We start from the raw sequence: 21,939 nt of genomic DNA on the forward strand, positions 1-21,939 counted from the left end.
TATTTTCATTCAATAGCAATTAATCATAGACCAGTAGAAGCAGCATTTGTCAGTAGAGGATTTGCTGCATTGGTGCAGGTGAGTACGCCAATTACGCTTCACGGTACCTCCTGAACGGTGCATGTGGTTTGCCCTTTATAGGATTTGCCACACTCACACGGAATCCTATAAACATTTACCTTGCACATGTTTTAAGTAGTATATTGAAAAATGTGCCTCAGTTGTGAAAATTTTCTGGTCTTTACCCAGGTTTTCACTAGAATAATCTAGCCTTCTTCAAAAGCATAAAATTACTGTAACATGCCAGAGTAAGGCACAGTCAACATTAAAAATTAAAACCTATAGTACCATGGTACCATGTCAAATTAAAACTACTGAACTGAATTCCAGCCCCGGCATCACTTCACCAAGCGGACAGTTGGCAGCGGCAACTATGTTGAGTGCCAACGTAGTTGCCGCTGCCAACCGACCGCATGCTGAAGTGATGCCAGAGCTTGAATTCAGTTAAGTAGTTTTAATTTGACATGGTACCATGCTACTATAGGTTTTAATTTGTAATGTTGACTGTGCCTTACTCTGGCACGTTATAGTAATTTTATGCTTCTGAAAAAGGCTAGATTATTCTAGCCGAAACCTGGATAAAGACCTGAACATTTTCGCAACTGAGGCGGATTTTTCAATATATTATTAGTCTATCACAGTTGCTGAGGGGGCTGCAATATGCTAAAAATTCTTAGTTTTAAGTAGTCTTTGGGTGCACCCAAAAACACCAGATTTTTTTCTGGAGGGCAAAGGACGACTTCAACACAGTATTTTCTTAGCACTTTGCCTATTTTCGTTGAAATATCTGTTTCCAGTATATGACATAAACTGTTATCTTGACACTGTCTTCATTGTTCTGCCATTTATACGTCTGGAGCACTTTCTGTATATGATTAAATGAATACCTACTTGCTAGGAACAAGTTTGGAGATGTTCCAAATCTGCTCACGTGTTGTTTGCATTTGAGATGCTATCAGCTTGGTGAATCAGTGTCTCAAGAATACCCATTGTATGTGCCAGATTGTGGCAACTTATAGCCTATAAGTTAAGATTTTATGAAGGGGCTTTTGATACACCAAATGTCCAAATATGTCATTGATTTTGCATCTCACGAAGACGTGTAAAAACAGCGAATTATCTTCTTTTTCATTCTCTATAATAAAGTGTATGCTTTCATGTCTGGAGTTAAGATGTTGAAGTACCTCTCAGAAACTGCCCACATCCTGATACCAGCCTGTAAATGTATCACCAATTTATCACCAAAATACTGCTGGTTTCAAAATTACCAAGTCAGGTACCCGAAAAAGGTTGTTCACCAAGGGAGTCAAAGGTTTTACAGGAGGAAAGGTGTCCCTATTTATTGCAAATCATTGATGTCAATACATTATATTTGTGGAACTTTATTGTATTGGTCCTAGAATGTGATAATGTAGTCATGGTGGGAGGGACTCGCATAATGTCTGGCTTACAGTCTGCAGATCAGCAGCTAGCTTTTGGTGGGCATGTTTTCTTGCAGCCCACGCCATGGTAAATGTCTCAATGCAGACCATCACTAAGACAGCAATATCAGTTCCATCCAAAGGGTTAAACTTCACAGTTCAGCCCACAAAGATTCCTGCAGAGGATATCATTGGTTCTGTGTAGGTGTCGCGCCAACAAGTACTACAGGTTGAAGCAGAAAGATAAGGCAGGAAACCATAAGAATGCTACAAGGTGGAAAGCCAGACATAATATTACATGTGAAGAGAGACAGGCCATAAAAGTGCTCAGAAATAACAAGGATATTGTAGTCCTACATGCAGATAAAGGAAATGCTACTGTTTTTGATGGACACCTCTGAATATCAAAAGAAAATGGACGAGCTGCTGTGCGATCCCATTACAGAGAAATAAGGAGTGATCTGACAGCTAGAATAGTCAAGAATATGAAGGTCCTTATAAAGGACCCAAGAACTGATTCTGATATCGCAAGAAGACTCGTAACCACAGTTCCCATTCCTCCTAAATTTATGGAACTCTTAAACTCCATAAGAAGGATTAGTCATTGAGGCCTATAGTGAACAGGAACAACTCCCCTATGTATTATGCAGCAAAACATCTGGCACCTAAATTACACTGCCTTGTGGTACAAACAGACTCTTATGTAAAGGATTTTCCTCACTTTGTAAAGCTGATTAAGGAACAGCGGATACAGTCAACTGACATTTTGTTTGGTTTTAATATCAAGTCTCTCTTCACTAATATACGTACAGAAGAGCTAATTCACATCCTACATAAGCAAATCCTATGGGATAGCTTTGATTTGATACGTATATGCCTGTCATCAACATACTTCTTCAGGCAGGGAAAATATGATGAGGAATTAGATGGAGTGGCAATGTGCTCCCCCCACTCTCCCCAGCTACTGCAGACACCTTCATGGAAACTTTTGAGCAAACGGCCCTACCTTCTGCACTATAATGCCCCCAATGTTAATTTAGCAATGTTTCCTTACCTAACTTAAGTCAATTACTGAGCAGTAGAGCAAGGTGTGATAGATGCCGCACAAAGACCAATGTTCACATGTGGTCAAGGAACACATCTGATTACTGACTACGTGACTACAAAGAAACACATGAAATAATCTTGAAATTCGTGAGTTCTAAACAAAGTCACTTGTCAGCATGGTTGATGCTGGAAAAGAGATGTGGCGCACTAGAAAAGGCGGATGCCAAGCAAGTTGACAGTCTCATCTCTGAGTTTCAGCAGCACAGCAGTATTCCAGAGTGAGGCATGGAATTAATAATCTTAGGCAGAAGATGCAGCACGAAACACCATTTACATGCCCATCTGCACAGCAGGGTTAGAGATGGTAGACTTCACAGTACATGTCATCACCTGGCATGTCTGTAGCAGTGCATGTGTAGAGTAGGAATCAGTGTTGACACTACAAGAAGATGGAGATTGGTCAAGGCTAGGTCAGCAGATTGGTGGAAATCTCACCACAGACTGAGCGATTTTCCTCTACCAGTAGCCAGCGGCTATAGCATGCAGGTATCTGGTCATGTGACAGGATCGACAGCTTGGGATGGAAGTAACACATGAAGGAGAAACTCCCTGCTGTAGCAGAAGGCCATTGTGAGTTAGGGACATTCGAAATTGCTAACCTAGCTGTGCAGTGAAAGGCTGCCACTTGGTGCCACACCCACGTGAGAGCGGAGTGCGGGTGGTGAGTGAGGTAGCGACAGTGAAGCCTGGTACCGGTGGGGACCATGTCTTGTACCTTTGGTGAGAACGTATGTGGTGGTGTCATCAACTGCCATTGCTGGTCAAGCGATGGGGGCATGGGGGCAGATGCCGGACTTCAGGTCACCGAGTGTGAAATGGGCATGGTGGTCAGTTGTCGTAGTGCTGGTCCACTGCATGTCAGCCAGCAGTGGCACGGTGCCAGCAGCTGATGTGAGCAATGAGTAAGCTGCCAGCACATGGGATGGGGCAGCCGGGTCACATCACCCTGAGCCAGCGGCAGTTCTGCTTGCGCAGGGGTAGGCAGGCACTGGACACTGTTGTCACTTTGGGGCTGTGGAGGCAAGAGTGCAATGTCATTGGCTATGTGGATAAGATGACAACTGAACGTGCTTGCTCCGGGCACTGTGAGACAGCGTCCTTGATCATAGTGTGGGAGGCTGGCATCAAGGGGCTTCATCACCTGGAGTGCTTGGTGTGCTGTTGGTGGTTGTGGCATAATTGGGGTGCTGGTAGTGTCAGAGGTGGGAATCTGGGGTTTTGGTAAGGATGGTGGCCGGGCTGGATGATGTGGGATCGAGTAGCATATAAGCAGGCTTGAGCCTGTTGACTGAAACAGTGGTAAGGGTGCCATGGAGGTAACATAAATGTCTTGGGGTACCTCTTCAGGACTCACTGGGGGTCAGAACAGTGCAGTTGAAACGGGGTCTGGTTAGCACCGATGCACAGCATAACGTGTGCATGACATGAGGTCACCGTGAATGAATTCCCTGTGTTTGCCGTGGGTCACAGGCAAGCCATACAGTCCTGCAAGATGGCGACGAACTCAAGGATGACATCTGTGGGCAGGTGTTCAGGCTCCAGGTAGTCACCAGGGATGCGAGTGGCTGGCTGTAAACAAGGTTGGCAGCATATGTCTGAAAGTCAGCCTTGTGAGCACCGTGGAGTCTGAGGAGTACCAGGGCAGGACAGTGGTCTACTTTTGTTGTGGCAGGTGCGAGATGGCCTTCAGGGTATGATGCAGATATTTCACCATGCTGTTGGCAGCCAGACAGTAGCTTGATGTCAGCAGAGGTCAGCACTGCAGATGTCTGTTAGTGCATGACATAGGGCAGATATAAACCGTTGTCTGTGGCCCATAGTCATGTCCTGCAGGCAGCTGAAACGGGCAATCCACGTGGATATGGAGACAGTGCCTACTGTGGTGGCAGTGATGTCAGATATTGGCTTTGCCTCAGGCCAGCAGGTGAACCTGTCTACCATGGTGAGGAAGCAGCGGCAGCCATCAGAGGAAGGTAGAGGACCACCAAGATCCATGTGAACATTGGTGAAGTAATGTCCAATATCTGGGAAGGTAGCAACAGAGACGTCTATGTGGCATCCAACCTCGACACTTTGACAGCTAAGGCATGTGCAGGCTCAAGTTCAGCAGCCCCTCTGAATACCTCACCACACAAAGCAGTGCATCACCAGAGTGGCAGACATGAGCACTCTGGAGTGCATTAGGTTATGTAACTGGTCAATGTGGCTTTGCAGAAAGCAGTGGACAGGAACAGGTGCAGTGAGCCCATGAGTATGTCGCACTATATACCATTGTCTGAGCTGGGAGCTAGTATATGTTGAAAGTGGATTCCAGTAACGGCATCCATGCGGAAGCGAGTGAGTTTCATTTTGTGCTCCTGGACAGTCCTAAATGTCTTCTGGTCCATGGGTGAGATGACAGTGCAGGTGCAGCTGAGGCAGTCAGCAGTGATGTCAATTCCAGCAATGTGACATATGTCATTAGTAAATTCAGGTGTGAACGGCAGCTGCTGGAATTGACGTGAGGAGCACTGGTCAAACTCTTTTGCAAGGGCAAATGATAGGGACCTATGATCGTTGAATATCTTGAAGTGACTGGCCTCCACTGTTAGCTGAAAGCATTTGATTGCCTTGTACATGGCATACATGCTCCAGTATTATTGAGTGGCAGAGAGCTTGCTGGACACGAAAGTGAGGGGCTGTCAGGTGTCGCCATTGTGCTGCTGCAGGATGGCGCCTTGGCTGGTATCGACCATGATGGCAAGTGTGGTGGTGGGATGGGGCTGGATGAGCAGGGTAGCATCCACCAAGTAGCATTTAGTAGCAGAGAAACTGTCTTCAATTTGTGGCATCCAAAACATCAGCTTTTTCCCCTTTGTTTGGGCGCCATGGAGGGCATGGTGAGCTGCTCCTGCATAGCAGCAGCATTCCTCAGATGGCTGTGGAAGAAGTTTAACATGCCAAGGAAGTGGCAGTGTCTCTGGGTGTGGGAAATAGAGGATGGCTTGTACCTTGTCAGGCAGGGGGTGTGAACTGACAGAGGAGATGAAATGGCCCAAGAATACCATATTGCTGGCACCAAGAATGCACTTTGCTGTGTTGCTGATGCTGGCATCCTGGAGGCATTTGAAAATACTGTATAGGTGCTCAGGTTTTTCTTGGGTATCATGAAGAACTTGAGTATGTTGTCTGAGCAGGTGGAACAGCAGGGTGAGCCTTGCAACACACCAACCAAAAAACACTGTCACATTTGGGCAGCATTACGAGGGCGGAAGATATAAAGGCATTCTTGTAGAGCCCAGATGGCATGATGATGGTGGTCTTCTGAATTTCCTCGGGTGCGACTGGGATCTGGGTGAAATCCTTGGCACAGTCAATCGTGGTGAATATTGTAGCTCCAGCCAGCACATTGTTGTAGCTGTATAAGAAAGGCACCAGGTAGTGGTCAGGGATGATGCAGGTGTTTAGCTTGTAGTAATTGCCACATGGATGCCAGGAGCCATCCTTCTTTTTGACAATGTGAAGGGCGAACATCCACAGAGGCAGGCTCTTCAAAGGATGCAACATTCTGGCAGTGAGCAGCTCATCAAACTCAGCCTTGGTGATCCTGAGTTTGTTCGGTGATAGGCACTGTGGTCAGTAGAAGACAGATGGTTTGGGGGTGGTGGCGATGTAGTGGACAGTTGAATGGTGGACCTCCTGATGCACAATGGACCTGTGTGTGAGAGCAGGAAATTGCACCAGTAGGTCAACATAGGGGCTGGAAAACACCACTCGCTTCGTATCAAAAAGAACAATGAAACGAGTGGTTCACATTGTTGATCTCCTGGTCTTGCTTTAAATGATGCACTGGTCTGCAACGTTAGGGAGCAGGCTGTAGTGTCCAATGAAGTCCTCTCCAATAACGGGGTCAATGACATCAGCCACAGTGAAGATCCGGCTGAGGTCCCATGGCAGGCCGCATTTGAGAACACGATGATGTACGTTGTAGGTTGCGATGGTGGAGTTGTTTGCTGCTACCAGGAGGGTGGCTGAGGCAGTGCCATGAGTATGAGTCGCTGGAGGAAGGTAGACAACTCAGAGCTGTTGTCAATCAGGAAAGGCATGGCAGAGCGAGTGTCGTGGACGAACAGGTGCTTCGGAGATTGAGCAACATCTGGGTGTGTCTAATCCCAGAGGCTGTTAGAGGGCCAAGAGCAGGGCTGATGGAATGACAGCCAGCAGGCTGCATCTGGTGGAGATGGGGCTAGTGCTCAGCAGTTGCAGTTGTGGGCAAAGGGACCAGTATCTCTTGAACCTGGTCGGTGAGGCTGGTGGCGTCGGTGAGGTAGAGGTCAGCGTGCGATATCACAGCTGTCTGTCTTGAGGCTGTGAGGCAAGCCAGCTTGATGTGGTACAGGAAGCCATTGGAGACCATGTATGTCTCTGTCAGGTTTCGGAGGTGGCGCAGGAATTGTGAGGGTTTCTGGTCCCCACACTGCTCGATGAACCCAGACGGGCTGCATTTAGGATGATGTGAGTTGTGCCATGAGGTGGTGCCAGAGTGTCTTGTAGCAGTCTGTGGCTGGGATGATGAAATAACATCAAGGATATCCATTGGATCTACATCTATGTGGTTACTCTGCAATTTACACTTAAGTGCGTGGCAGAGTGTTCATCGAACCATTTTTATACTACTTCTCTACCATTCCATTCCTGATTGGCGCGTGGTAAAAAGGAACACCTAAATCTTTCCATTCGAGCTCTGATTTCTCTTATTGTAGTATGATTATCATTTCTCCCTACATAGGTGGGTGTCAACAAAATATTTTCGCATTCAGAAGAGAAAGTTAGTGATCGAAATTTTGTAAATAGATCTTGCCGCAGAGAAAACTGCCTTTGTTTCAGTGACTGCCACCCCAACTCGCGTATCATATCAGTGACACTCTCACCCCTATTGTGCAGTAACATGAAACGAGCTGCCCTTCTTTGCACTTTTTCGATGTCCTCCGTCAATCCTGCCTGCCAAGGATCCCACACCGTGCAACAATATTCCAGCAGAGGACGGACAAGTGTAATGTAGGCCGTCTCTTGAGTGGGTTTGTCTCATCTTCTAAGTGTTCTGCTAACAAAGCGCAGCCTTTGTTTTGTGTTCCCCACAATATTATCTATGTGCTCATAATTGTAATTCGTAGGTATTTAGTCGAATTGTCAGCCTTTAGATTTGTGTGATTTATCATATAGGCCTACCCAAAATGTATCGGATTTCATTTAGTACTCATGTGGATGACCTTGCACTTTTCTTTTTTTAGTGCCAATTGCCACTTTTTGCGCCATACAGAAATTCTCTCTAGATCGTTTTGTAATTGGAATTGACTGTCTGATGATTTTATTAGACGGTAAATTACAGTGTCATCTGCAGACAATCTAAGGGGGCTGCTCAGATTACCACCTAGGTCATTACGTAAATCAGGAACAGCAGAGGGCCTGTGACACTACCTTGTGGAACGCCAGATATCACTTCTGTTCTACACGATGATTTACCATCTATCACTACGAACTGTGACCTCTCTGAGAGGAAATCATGAATCCAGTCACACAACTGAGATGATACTCCATATGCACGCAGTTTGATTAACAGTCACTTGTGAGGAACGGTATCAAAAGCCTTCTGGAAATCTAGGAATATGGAATCGATCTGAGTTCCCTTTTTAACAGCACTCATTAATTCATGGGAATGATATTTTCTGAATCCGTGTTGGTTATGTACAAGTCATTTTCTTCAAAGTGATTCATAATGTTCAAGTACAGTATATGCTCCAAAATCCTACTGCAAATTGAGGTCAGTGATATGGGTCTGTAATTCAGTGGGTTATTCCTATTTCCTTTCTTGAATATTGGTGTGACCTGTGCTACTTTCCAGTCTTTAGGAACAGACCTTTCGTCAAGTGAGTGGCTGTATATGATTGCTAAGAAAGGTGCTATTGTGTCTTGTCTGCATACTCTGAAAGGAACCTGATTGGTGTACCATCTGGACTGGAAGACTTGCCTTTTTTAAGTGATTTGAGTTGTTTCGTAACACCTAAGATATTTGCTTTTATGTCACTCATGTTAACAGCGGTTCTGGTTTCGAATTTCAGAATATTTACTTCATCTTATTTCATGAAGGAATTATGGAAAACTGTATTTAGTAACTCCGCTTTAGTAGAACCATCATTGGTAACATTTCCATCGCTATTGCGTGGTGACGGTATTGACTGTTTTTTGCCACTGGTGTACTTTACATATGACCAGAATCTCTTTGAGTTTTCTACCATATTTTGAGACAATGTTTCATTGTGGAAACTATTAAAAGCATCTCGCATTGACTCCGCACTAAATTTCGAGCTTCCATGAAACTTAGCCAGTCTTGGGGATTTTGCCTTCTTCTGAATTTGGCAAGCTTTTTTCGTTGCTTCTGCAACAGTGTTCTGATGTGTTTTGTGTACCATGGTGGATCAGTCCTGTTTCTTATTAACTTACGTGGTATGAATCATCTATTGCTGTCAATACTGTATCGTTGAATTTGAGCCGTATCTGGTATACACTTACATAATTAGTTTGGAAGGAATGGAGACTCTCTCTTAGGAAGGCATCAAGCGAATTTTTATCTGCTGTTTTAAATAGATATATTTTGCATTTATTTTTAGTTGATATGGTTTTGAGCCTCGCTACAATGACCTTGGGTTCACTAATCCCTGTATCCGTCATGATACTCTCTATTAGATCAAGAATATTTATGGCTGAGAGGTCAAGTGTGTTTTTGCAATCATTTACAATTCATGTAGGCTCATGAACTAATTGTTCAAAGTAATTCTCAGAGAAAACATTTAGTACAATTTTGAAAGACATTTTCTGTCTACCACCAGCTTTGAACATATATTTTCGCCAACAAATCGAGGGTAGATTGAAGTCTCCACCAATTATAACTGTATGAGTGGGGTACTTATTTGTAATGAGATTCAAGTTTTCTTTGAATTGTTCAGCTATTATATCATCTGATTCGGGTGGTTGGTAGAAGGAGCCAATTATTATTTTGGTACAGTTGTTGAGTATAACCTCTACCCATAGTAATTCGCAGGAACTATCTATTTCAACTTCACTACAAGATGAACTAATACCAACAGACGCAAACACACTACCACCTACGTTGGCTCGAGCTGGCTGATCACCATAGCAAACTTGATGATGTCCTACATGATGCCACAGCCAGTGAAGATTGCGTCCACCAAGGAAATCCACAGATGTGAGCCCCGTAGATTGAAAGGCAGTAGGTTAGCCATGGCACAGCCAGACGGAGTGGTGATGGCGTGTGGGGCAACGGGCACTGGCACGTCGAGGCAGGGAGGGACATTGACAGAGATGGCAGAAGCAGGGGCCAGTGTGGGTTTTGGCATGAAGTCTGCCATCAGAGGCTGGGCTGTTGGTGGTCGTGTTGCTGTAATTTGTGTGTGCAGGGCAGCGTTGCTATGATCCAGTCCGCAAGGTGCATGGTCAGCTCAGTGATGATGTCATGTAGCACCAGAACAGCAGCCGTGTGCAGTGAGGCATTGGTTGGGCGGAGGGGAAGCTATGACTGCTACGTTTCACAAAGGATGGAAAAATCTTTTGCACAAAAATGGAAGTTGTTGGTGGAGTGTACACTTGCATGAGAGTCAAAACAAGTGCTAATGGAATGAGGTGGCCAACACCATGCCAGAATAGGAAATTAAATCGACAGAAAGTCTATTGTCGGGTCACCAGTATAGGAATGTTTCCTTACCTAACATCTAAGTCGATTAGCAAATAGTAGAACAAGGTGTGGTAGATGCCACACAAAGAACAATGTTCACACATGTCAAGAGAGCACAGCTAATTATGGACTATGCAACTACAAACACACACACAAAATAGTCACTAAATTAGTAAGTTCTGAAAAAAGTCACTTGCCGGTGTGGTTGGCACTGAAAGGGCAGATGCCGAGCAAGTCGCTAGTCCCATCCCCAAGTTTCAGCAGTACAGTGATATTCCAACGTGAGGCACGGAATTAATAGTCTTCAGCATAACACATGGCTCAAGACACCATTAACATGCCAAGCTGCATAGCAGGATAGAAACAGCGCAACCTGAGTCTCTTTCAAAACTTCACACTACGTGTTGCCCTGTGTGTGGCATGTCCATAGCAGTGTGAGTGCAGAGCAGGATCTGATGTTGATGCCACGAGGAGAAGGTGGAGACTGGTCGAGGCTAGGTCAACAGAAGTCTCACCACGGACCGAGCTATTGTTCTCTACTGGTAGCCAGTGACCGTATTATGCAGATCTCCAGTCACACACTAGGATTGACAGCTTGGGATGGAAGTAACACACAAATAAAGAAACTCACTGCCTTGGCAGACAGCTGTTGCGAGCTAGGGACACATGGAACTGCTAAGAGAGCTGTGCAGTGAAAGACTGCCGTACTGGCTAGTATGTGTAGGCAATACACATTTTATCTGGCCACAATGGGAAGCAGAAGTGAGAGTTCCTTCAGAACTCAAACAGCCTGCATAAGAGTATAAATTTTGTGCATGCAACCAAAAACAACAGTGTTTTTTTTTCATTATGGATGTGTTGGTACACACTATGTGATCAGAAGTATTCGGGCACCCTGAAAAATATATGTTTTTCGTATTAGGTGCCTTGTACTGCCACCTACTGCCAGGTACTCCATATCAGTGACCTCAGTAGTCATTAGACATTGTGAGAGAGAGGAATGGGGCCCTCCGCAGAACTCACAGACTTCAAACGTGGTCAGGTGATTGGGTGTCACTGGTGTCATACGTCTGTACGCGAGATTTCCACACTCGTAAACATCCCTAGGTCCACTGTTCCCGATGTGATAGTGAAGTGGAAACATGAAGGGACATGTACAGCACAAAAGTGTGCAGGCTGACCTCATCTGTTGACTGACAGAGACCGCCAACAGTTGAAGAGGGTTATAATGTGTAATAGGCAGACATCTACACTCCTGGAAATGGAAAAAAGAACACATTGACACCGGTGTGTCAGACCCACCATACTTGCTCCGGACACTGCGAGAGGGCTGTACAAGCAATGATCACACGCACGGCACAGCGGACACACCAGGAACCGTGGTGTTGACCGTCGAATGGCGCTAGCTGCGCAGCATTTGTGCACCGCCGCCGTCAGTGTCAGCCAGTTTTCCATGGCATACGGAGCTCCATCGCAGTCTTTAACACTGGTAGCATGCCGCGACAGCGTGGACGTGAACCGTATGTGCAGTTGACGGACTTTGAGCGAGGGCGTATAGTGGGCATGCGGGAGGCCGGGTGGACGTACCGCCGAATTGCTCAACACATGGGGCGTGAGGTCTCCACAGTACATCGATGTTGTCGCCAGTGGTCGGCGGAAGGTGCACGTGCCCGTCGACCTGGGACCGGACCGCAGCGACGCACGGATGCACGCCAAGACTGTAGGATCCTACGCAGTGCCGTAGGGGACCGCACCGCCACTTCCCAGCAAATTAGGGACACTGTTGCTCCTGGGGTATCGGCGAGGACCATTCGCAACCGTCTCCATGAAGCTGGGCTACGGTCCCGCACACCGTTAGGCCGTCTTCCGCTCATGCCCCAACATCGTGCAGCCCGCCTCCAGTGGTGTCGCGACAGGCGTGAATGGAGGGATGAATGGAGACGTGTCGTCTTCAGCGATGAGAGTCGCTTCTGCCTTGGTGCCAATGATGGTCGTATGCGTGTTTGGCGCCGTGCAGGTGAACGCCACAATCAGGACTGCATACGACCGAGGCACACAGGGCCAACACCCGGCATCATGGTGTGGGGAGCGATCTCCTACACTGGCCGTACACCACTGGTGATCGTCGAGGGGACACTGAATAGTGCACGGTACATCCAAACCGTCATCGAACCCATCGTTCTACCATTCCTAGACCGGCAAGGGAACTTGCTGTTCCAACAGGACAATGCACGTCCGCATGTATCCCGTGCCACCCAACGTGCTCTAGAAGGTGTAAGTCAACTACCCTGGCCAGCAAGATCTCCGGATCTGTCCCCCATTGAGCATGTTTGGGACTGGATGAAGCGTCGTCTCACGCGGTCTGCACGTCCAGCACGAACGCTGGTCCAACTGAGGCGCCAGGTGGAAATGGCATGGCAAGCCGTTCCACAGGACTACATCCAGCATCTCTACGATCGTCTCCATGGGAGAATAGCAGCCTGCATTGCTGCAAAAGGTGGATATACACTGTACTAGTGCCGACATTGTGCATGCTCTGTTGCCTGTGTCTATGTGCCTGTGGTTCTGTCAGTGTGATCATGTGATGTATCTGACCCCAGGAATGTGTCAATAAAGTTTCCCCTTCCTGGGACAATGAATTCATGGTGTTCTTATTTCAATTTCCAGGAGTGTATTTACACCATCACACAGGAATTTCAAACTGCATCAGGATCCACTGCAAGTTGTATGACAGTAGGCGGGAGGTGGGAAAACTTGGATTTCATGGTTGAGTGGCTGTTCATAAGCCATACATCACGCTGGTAAATGCCAAATGACGCCTTGCTTCGTGTAATGAGCGTAAACATTTGATGATTGAACAGTGGAAAAACGTTGTGTGGAGTGACGAATCATGGCGCACAATGTGGCAATCCGATGGCAGGGTGTGGGTATGGTGAATGCCCGGTGTACCTCATCTGCCAGTGTGTGTAGTGCCAACAGTAAAATTCGGAGGCAGTGGTGTTATGATGTGGTCTTGTTTTTCGTAGAGGGGGCTTGCACCCCTTGTTGTTTTGCATGGCACTATCACAGCACAGGCCTACATTGATGTTTTAACCACCATCTTGCTTCCCACTGTTGAAAAGCATTTTGGGGATGGTGATTGCATCTTTCAACATGATCGAGCACCTGTTCATAATGCACGGCCTGTGGTATAGTGATTACATGACAATAACATCCCTGTAATGGACTGGCCTGCACAGAGTCCTGACCTGAATCCTATAGAACACCTTTGGGATGTTTTGGAATGGTGACTTCATGCCAGGCACCACCGACTGACATCGATACCTCTTCTCAGTGCAGTACTCTGTAAAGAATGGGCTGCCATTCCCCAAGAAACCTTCCAGCACCTAATTGGACGTATGCCTGTGAGAGTGGAAGCTGTCATCAAGGCTAAGGGTGGGTCAACACCATATTGAATTCCAGCATTATTGATGGAGGGCACCACAAACTTGTTAGACATTTTCAGCCAGGTGTCCAGATACTTTTGATCACATAGTGTATATATCCACTGATGGCAGACTGGGTCAGAGAGAGTACCAGAAGCCATCCGACACAAATTGGTACCTGCATGCAGAGAGCACCATCACCCAGCTCAGAAATATTCTGTTCTGCATGCACTGACCGCCCATGCATGTAGGTTAAGTGATACTAATAATGAAGAAGAATTGAGGAAGCTATGCCACACCTTTCGCGGCAATGGGTATGATAACAACAGGCAGCGAAGACCAACTGGAATAAGAAAAGAGGAGGAGGCAAGGAAGAGAAGCTTCCACTTGTCCACTTACCATATGTGAAAGGTATTAGTGAATAGCTAGGAAGCATTCTCTGCCAATGACATTTTAAACTAATTTTCCGTAGCAGTCACAGGATCCACAGCATCCACAGTCACAGGCAGATCCACATCTGCCAGAGTATACGAGCTGTATTGTGAGTGTGAAGTTGCCTAAGTAGGTGAGACAGGGAGACTAGTAGCACATGAGTAACAAAATGTGAATGCTACATTTTATTAGCACAGCACAATAAATTGGCGATAGAGTAACACGACCCTGATTGTGGACAATGTATCATTCAGGAAGCCCGTGTACTGCCAAAAGTGTCAAGAATGCGTTAATGCAAAATATGAGATGCAATTGAAATTATTAAGCAGCCTGACAACATCAAAAGCGAAGATGGCTAAGAACCTCTGGTGTCCTGGCTGCTGGTTATATTAGTTTGACAGACCTCAAGTGGTCATGGGACAGAAGCCCTGCCAGGCACAGACATGACAATCTAAACAAACAGCTATAGAGAAACTGTCAGTGCATTTCATCACACACCAGGAAGAAATTATGCCTGTCAGCAGACAGATGCTAATAATTGACAAGCTGGATAGTCCCTCTGGCCATGACTAACCTATTTTATCGTAGGACCAATTCACAAATGTGATGTATTGACACCAATTGTTTGCAATAAATAGGGGCACCATTCCTCCTTCAAAACCAGTCTGGCTCTGAGAAAGGTCATTGTAATACAGCTGAAACAACGGTTTGATAGTTTATATTTTAAAGTATATTATATAATGACATTTTTGAATACATTTTCTAAGGTCCTCAAAAAATTAATATATGCTAAAATAGTCAGTCACCTTGAAAACTTTGCAATAATTAGTGAAAACCAGTTTGGATTCAGAGAAGGTGTCTCTACAACTGAAGCTATATTTTCATTTACAATAATATTTTGGAATGCCTTTACAAGAAGACATTGTCTGTGGGCATATTTTACTCTCTGTCTAAGGCCTTCAACTGTGTCAATCATAGAATACTTACAGAGAAAGGATGTCACTATGGACTCCGAGGAGAAATGGTCAGCTGGTTCAAGTCCTACCTACAGGGCAGACAACAGAAAATAGTGTTAGATTGTAACAATACGCAGGTAGGAGGGTTAGAGTCTGACTGGGGAACAATAAATTATGGCGCTCCACAAGGTTCTGTCCTTGGTCCCCCACTATTTGTCATATGTATCAATGACCTACCTTTGTCCTCAAACAAAGCAAGCAACTTTACAATGTTTGCAGAAGTACTGCAGTAGACATTAAGACATCCTCTGACCTAGAAATAAATGCCAACCAATTACTTGACGTTGTTGTGAATTGGTTCACAGTAAATTCTGTATCAATAAATCTCAGCAAAACCAATTACATTAATTTCCATTCTGGTCACAAAAGCCCACAGGAGATAAACAGTCGCCAAAATTGGAGACATCAATGTCTCAAAGTCTGCTTACTTTGGCTACTCAGACTCACTTATGTCTTATGGAATAATCCTTGGGCAATTAATCACTGTTGAAAAAAGTCTTCACACGTCAGATAAAGGTTGTCTGAATTTTGCGGGGAGTGCTTTCAGGAACCTTGTGTCGCAACCTTTTTAAGCAAATAGGAATACTAACCACACTAACCACTACTTCACAACATCTCTTTTCAGTCATGACATTCATGCTTCACAATCCTTTTCAATATGAAAAAAATGAAACATACTATCATCATAACATAAGAAGGAAATTTGATGTACGCTGTGACCTGAAAAAGTAGTCTCTGGTGCAAAAAAGTGTAAAATACACAAGCACAAAAATCTTCAGTGCGCTTCCAAATCATATTAATAGTCTACAAGGTAATAATATACTATTTAAAAGTATGCTAAAGGAATTCTGTTGAAAAAAGTTTCTGTCCTCTAGAAGAAGCTAAGATTATTTACCATGCATTACTGTGTATTCCTGATTCAATATATTTTGCTGCTTTAATTAGATTAACTAGTGATCTCCAAGTCAAGAAGATGCTCACTTTCACTCCTTAAAAAATTGTTTAGATGTTGTTGTTGTGGTCTTCAGTCCTGAGACTGGTTTGATGCAGCTCTCCATGCTACTCTATCCTGTGCAAGCTTCTTCATCTCCCAGTATCTACTGCAACCTACATCCTTCTGAATCTGCTTAGTGTATTCATCTCTTGGTCTCCCTCTACGATTTTTACCCTCCACACTGCCCTCCAATGCTAAATTTGTGATCCCTTGATGCCTCAAAACATGTTCTACCAACCGATCCCTTCTTCTGGTCAAGTTGTGCCACAAACTTCTCTCCTCTCCAATCCTATTCAATACCTCCTCATTAGTTACGTGATCTACCCACCTTATCTTCAGCATTCTTCTGTAGCACCACATTTCGAAAGCTTCTATTCTCTTCTTGTCCAAACTAGTTATCGTCCATGTTTCACTTCCATACATGGCTACACTCCATACAAATACTTTCAGAAACGACTTCCTGACACTTAAATCTATACTCGATGTTAACAAATTCCTCTTCTTGAGAAACGCTTTCCTTGCCATTGCCAGTCTACATTTTATATCCTCTCTACTTCGACCATCATCGGTTATTTTACTCCCTAAATAGCAAAACTCCTTTACTACTTTAAGTGTCTCATTTCCTAATCTAATTCACTCAGCATCACCTGACTTAATTTGACTACATTCCATTATCCTCGTTTTGCTTTTGTTGATGTTCATCTTATATCCTCCTTTCAAGACACTGTCCATTCCGTTCAACTGCTCTTCCAAGTCCTTTGCTGTCTCTGACAGAATTACAATGTCATCGGCGAACCTCAAGGTTTTTACTTCTTCTCCATGAATTTTAATACCTACTCCGAATTTTTCTTTTGTTTCCTTTACTGCTTGCTCAATATACAGATTGAATAACATCGGGGAGAGGCTACAACCCTGTCTTACTCCTTTCCCAACCACTGCTTCCCTTTCATGCCCCTTGACTCTTATAACTGCCATTTGGTTTCTGTACAAACTGTAAATAGCCTTTCGCTCCCTGTATTTTACCCCTGCCACCTTCAGAATTTGAAAGAGAGTATTCCAGTTAACATTGTCAAAAGCTTTCTCTAAGTCTACAAATGCTAGAAACGTAGGTTTGCCTTTTCTTAATCTTTCTTCTAAGATAAGTCGTAAGGTCAGTATTGCCTCACGTGTTCCAACATTTCTACGGAATCCAAACTGATCTTCCCCGAGGTCGGCTTCTACCAGTTTTTCCATTCGTCTGTAAAGAATTCGCGTTAGTATTTTGCAGCTGTGACTTATTGTTTAGATAAGATCTTAAAATTATATCTTAACCTCTGTTTGTGAGTGTAATTTGAATTTACTAATTGTGTTACCTCATTATTATTTTCAATTTATATTCTTAATCTTTGTTTATTGTCCAGATGGAAACAAATGTAATATTGAATTAAATGTTTTAACTCATTCCACACTAATGCATTAATACGCAAAAATGGATCTATGGAATATGTATTTCAAGAAATAAATAAAATAAATCTCAGCCTGTAATTGATACAATGTACTGCAAGTTTGAAAAGTACAGGAAACCACTATACTTGCCTATGTTTATATCTGTCTGACCATAAACTGAACAATTTTTGTGAGCGTGGCTTTCGCCCTTATGTTTCTTGCTTTTATTACTGAAAATGGAAAGATGCTGATCAGTGTTCATCCAATAATTCTCAGAAGCTACAAGACTGCAGTTACAGCTTGAAATTATTATTTTTATAAATATTGTTATTAGTTATACCAGCTGTGGTAGTTTTAGTTACAATTAGACACTTAAGAGTCTACCACCTAGTATCTAGTGTTTCATAACACATCTCTTTCTATTTGTTGTATGGAAGAAGCAATCTGAGTTGAAAAGTTGAGAAAACTCAATGTTCTTTTTGTGGTTCCTTTCAGTCTTGCTGTAATTTTCTTCAGTCATTATAAGCTCCCTACATATATTTCAAGTATATTCTCTACTAGAACAATGAAAATAATTAGTTATTGATGATATAATGTAAATGGATAGAGAAAAAGATCTAGTCACCAAGCAGGGGCAGGGGAAAACACACACAAAGGGGTACAGTTCAGAGAAGTCACTCAGAACCCTGGGTCAGGGTACGGCAGCTTTTATCTCTTCCGTCCAGTAAGTCTCCCCTGACTTGGGGATCTGGGTGACTTCCCTGAACTTTATCCCTTTCCCTAAACCTCTCCAGTCCTTTTCCTTCACCCCTCTTCCTTCCCCTTCAACTCTTGTGCCAGAAGAAGGAACCACTGGCTCCAAAAGCTTTTGTGTGTTTCCCTGCCACCACTTGTAAAGTATATGCTTTGATATTTGTTAACAGAATATGAACAGCTAAAACGTTTGAGATATATCTAAGTCACTGAAAGGTAACTACACTATGAAATTTGTGAGAGAGTGCTGCATCTCAGAAGTTTATTAATTTTTTCTGTATGTGTATCTACAGTATCTACAATGATGATAGTAGTGAATGACTCACAAAATTTCAGCTCACCAATATGCATACAGATAGAGCAGAATTCAGAAGTACCAGCTTTAAATTTTAAATAACTCGTGAACATTTATGTTTAGGGAGAATGGATTAATTACATTAATTTTCATAATATTTTTTCAAGGGTCTGGAAATCTACTGTGACAACTGTAGTCACGTTAATCACCTTTACTTGTGCCTGAAAAATGCATCAGATAGAGACAACTTATATAGTGAGTTACTTGCTCAGTCAGCATTGCATTTGGACAACACAGACCAAGAAATGATGACTTTGCAGTGGCAGAATGGAGTTCTTTCTAACTTTGACTACTTACTATATCTGAATAGGTATATTAGAAACAACATTTCTTTAGTATTCTCCTTTATGAAGAGCTGATGTTTTTATGAATTTGTATAAAACTGTTTTAATTTTTTGTTACAGCTTGGGTGACAGAACATTCAATGATTTGACTCAGTATCCAGTTTTTCCGTGGATCATTGCAGACTACACTTCATCCGAGTTAGATCTCACAGATCCAAAGTCTTACAGAGATCTGTCAAAGCCCATAGGGGCTCTTAATGAGTCAAGATTAGAAAAACTGAAGGTGAGTCATTGAAAGCAGCTTTGAACTCTATCTGTACACTTGCTTACGCATGACAGAAACCCTCTGGAAGCTGAAATGAAGGATGTCGTGTTGAGAAGCATGCTCAACTATGGGGTGGTCCAGCTGTTTCTTGGCCACAGTTTGTCGATGGCCTTTACAAATGTCTGCTTGTGTCTGTGTATATGCGGATGGATATGTGTGTGTGTGCGAGTGTATACCCGTCCTTTTTTCCCCCTAAGGTAAGTCTCTCCGCTCCTGGGATTGGAATGACTCCTTACCCTCTCCCTTAAAACCCAAATCCTTTTGTCTTTCCCTCTCCTTCCCTCTTTCCTGACGAGGCAACCGTTGGTTGCGAAAGCTAGAATTTTGTGTGTATGTTTGTGTTTGTTTGTGTGTCTATCGACCTGCCAGCGCTTCTGTTTGGTAAGTCTTATCATCTTTCTTTTTAGATATATTTTTCCCACGTGGAATGTTTCCCTCTATTATATATATATATATATATATATAGTTATAATAGAAGGAAACATTCCACGAAGGAAAAATATATCTAAAAACAAAGGGTTCCGCTGGATAGGTCAGGAGTCCACTACATGCAACAAGCGGCTACACGGGTAGCAGGGGTTGTGTGGCGTGGGCTGGGCGGTTTTTTAGGTTAGATGGCCTCGGGCAAGTGCAGAAAGGGCAACAGCCTCAACGGGTGCGGGGCAAAGTCAGGACATGCGGGGACCAAGCAGCAATCGGTATTGTAATTGTAAACTGTCGAAGCTGCGTTGGTAAAGTACCGTAACTTCAAGCGCTGATAGAAAGCACCGAAGCTGCAATCGTTATAGGTACAGAAAGCTGGCTGAAGCCAGAGATAAATTCTGCTGAAATTTTTACAAAGGCACAGACGGTGTTTAGAAAGGATAGATTGCATGCAACCGGTGGTGGAGTGTTCGTCGCTGTTAGTAGTAGTTTATCCTGTAGTGAAGTAGAAGTGGATAGTTCCTGTGAATTATTATGGGTGGAGGTTACACTCAACAACCGAGCTAGGTTAATAATTGGCTCCTTTTACCGACCCCCCGACTCAGCAGCATTAGTGGCAGAACAACTGAGAGAAAATTTGGAATACATTTCACATAAATTTTCTCAGCATGTTATGGTCTTAGGTGGAGATTTCAATTTACCAGATATAGACTGGGACACTCAGATGTTTAGGACGGGTGGTAGGGACAGAGCATCGAGTGACATTATACTGAGTGCACTATCCGAAAATTACCTCGAGCAATTAAACAGAGAACCGACTCGTGGAGATAACATCTTGGACCTACTGATAACAAACAGACCCGAACTTTTCGACTCTGTATGTGCAGAACAGGGAATCAGTGATCATAAGGCCGTTGCAGCATCCCTGAATATGGAAGTTAATAGGAATATAAAAAAAGGGAGGAAGGTTTATCTGTTTAGCAAGAGTAATAGAAGGCAGATTTCAGACTACCTAACAGATCAAAACGAAAATTTCTGTTCCGACACTGACAATGTTGAGTGTTTATGGAAAAAGTTCAAGGCAATCGTAAAATGCGTTTTAGACAGGTACGTGCCGAGCAAAACTGTGAGGGACGGGAAAAACCCACCGTGGTACAACAACAAAGTTAGGAAACTACTGCGAAAGCAAAGAGAGCTTCACTCCAAGTTTAAACGCAGCCAAAACCTCTCAGACAAACAGAAGCTAAACGATGTCAAAGTTAGCGTAAGGAGGGCTATGCGTGAAGCGTTCAGTGAATTCGAAAGTAAAATACTAGGTACCGACTTGACAGAAAATCCTAGGAAGTTCTGGTCTTACGTTAAATCAGTAAGTGGCTCGAAACATCATGTCCAGACACTCCGGGATGATGATGGCATTGAAACAGAGGATGACAAGCGTAAAACTGAAATACTAAACACCTTTTTCCAAAGCTGTTTCACAGAGGAAGACCGCACTGCAGTTCCTTCTCTAAATCCTCGCACCAACGAAAAAATGGCTGACATTGAAATAAGTGTCCAAGGAATAGAAAAGCAACTGGAATCACTCAACAGAGGAAAGTCCACTGGACCTGACAGGATACCAATTCGATTCTACACAGAGTACGCGAAAGAACTTGCCCCCCTTCTAACAGCCGTGTACCGCAAGTCTCTAGAGGAACAGAAGGTTCCAAATGATTGGAAAAGAGCACAGGTAGTCCCAGTCTTCAAGAAGGGTCGTCGAGCAGATGCGCAAAACTATAGACCTATCTCTCTGACGTCGATCTGTTGTAGAATTTTAGAACATGTCTTTTGCTCGAGTATCATGTCGTTTTTGGAAACTCAGAATCTACTATGTAGGAATCAACATGGATTCCGGAAACAGCGATCATGTGAAACCCAACTCGCTTTATTTGTTCATGAGACCCAGAAAATATTAGATACAGGCTCCCATGTAGATGCCATTTTCCTTGACTTCCGGAAGGCGTTCGATACAGTTCCGCACTGTCACCTGATAAACAAAGTAAGAGCCTACGGAATATCAGACCAGCTGTGTGGCTGGATTGAAGACTTTTTAGCAAACAGAACACAGCATGTTGTTCTCAATGGAGAGACATCTACAGACGTTAAAGTAACCTCTGGCGTGCCACAGGGGAGTGTTATGGGACCATTGCT

At 43.9% G+C, this 21,939-nt stretch overlaps 1 protein-coding gene across 1 annotated transcript in view; it reads left to right on the forward strand.

Moving 5' to 3' along the window:
• LOC126160029 (protein FAN-like) overlaps positions 1–21,939 on the forward strand; it is a 174,942-nt gene that overhangs the window by 54,613 nt on the left and 98,390 nt on the right. Inside the window, exons 7-8 of the mRNA XM_049916839.1 lie at positions 18,825–19,027; positions 19,122–19,284. Of these exons, the coding sequence (XP_049772796.1) occupies positions 18,825–19,027; positions 19,122–19,284 (366 nt within the window). The remainder of the gene's footprint in view (positions 1–18,824; positions 19,028–19,121; positions 19,285–21,939) is intronic.

Source organism: Schistocerca cancellata, chromosome 2 (genome assembly GCF_023864275.1).
Source record: "Schistocerca cancellata isolate TAMUIC-IGC-003103 chromosome 2, iqSchCanc2.1, whole genome shotgun sequence".
NCBI lineage: Eukaryota > Metazoa > Arthropoda > Insecta > Orthoptera > Acrididae > Schistocerca > Schistocerca cancellata.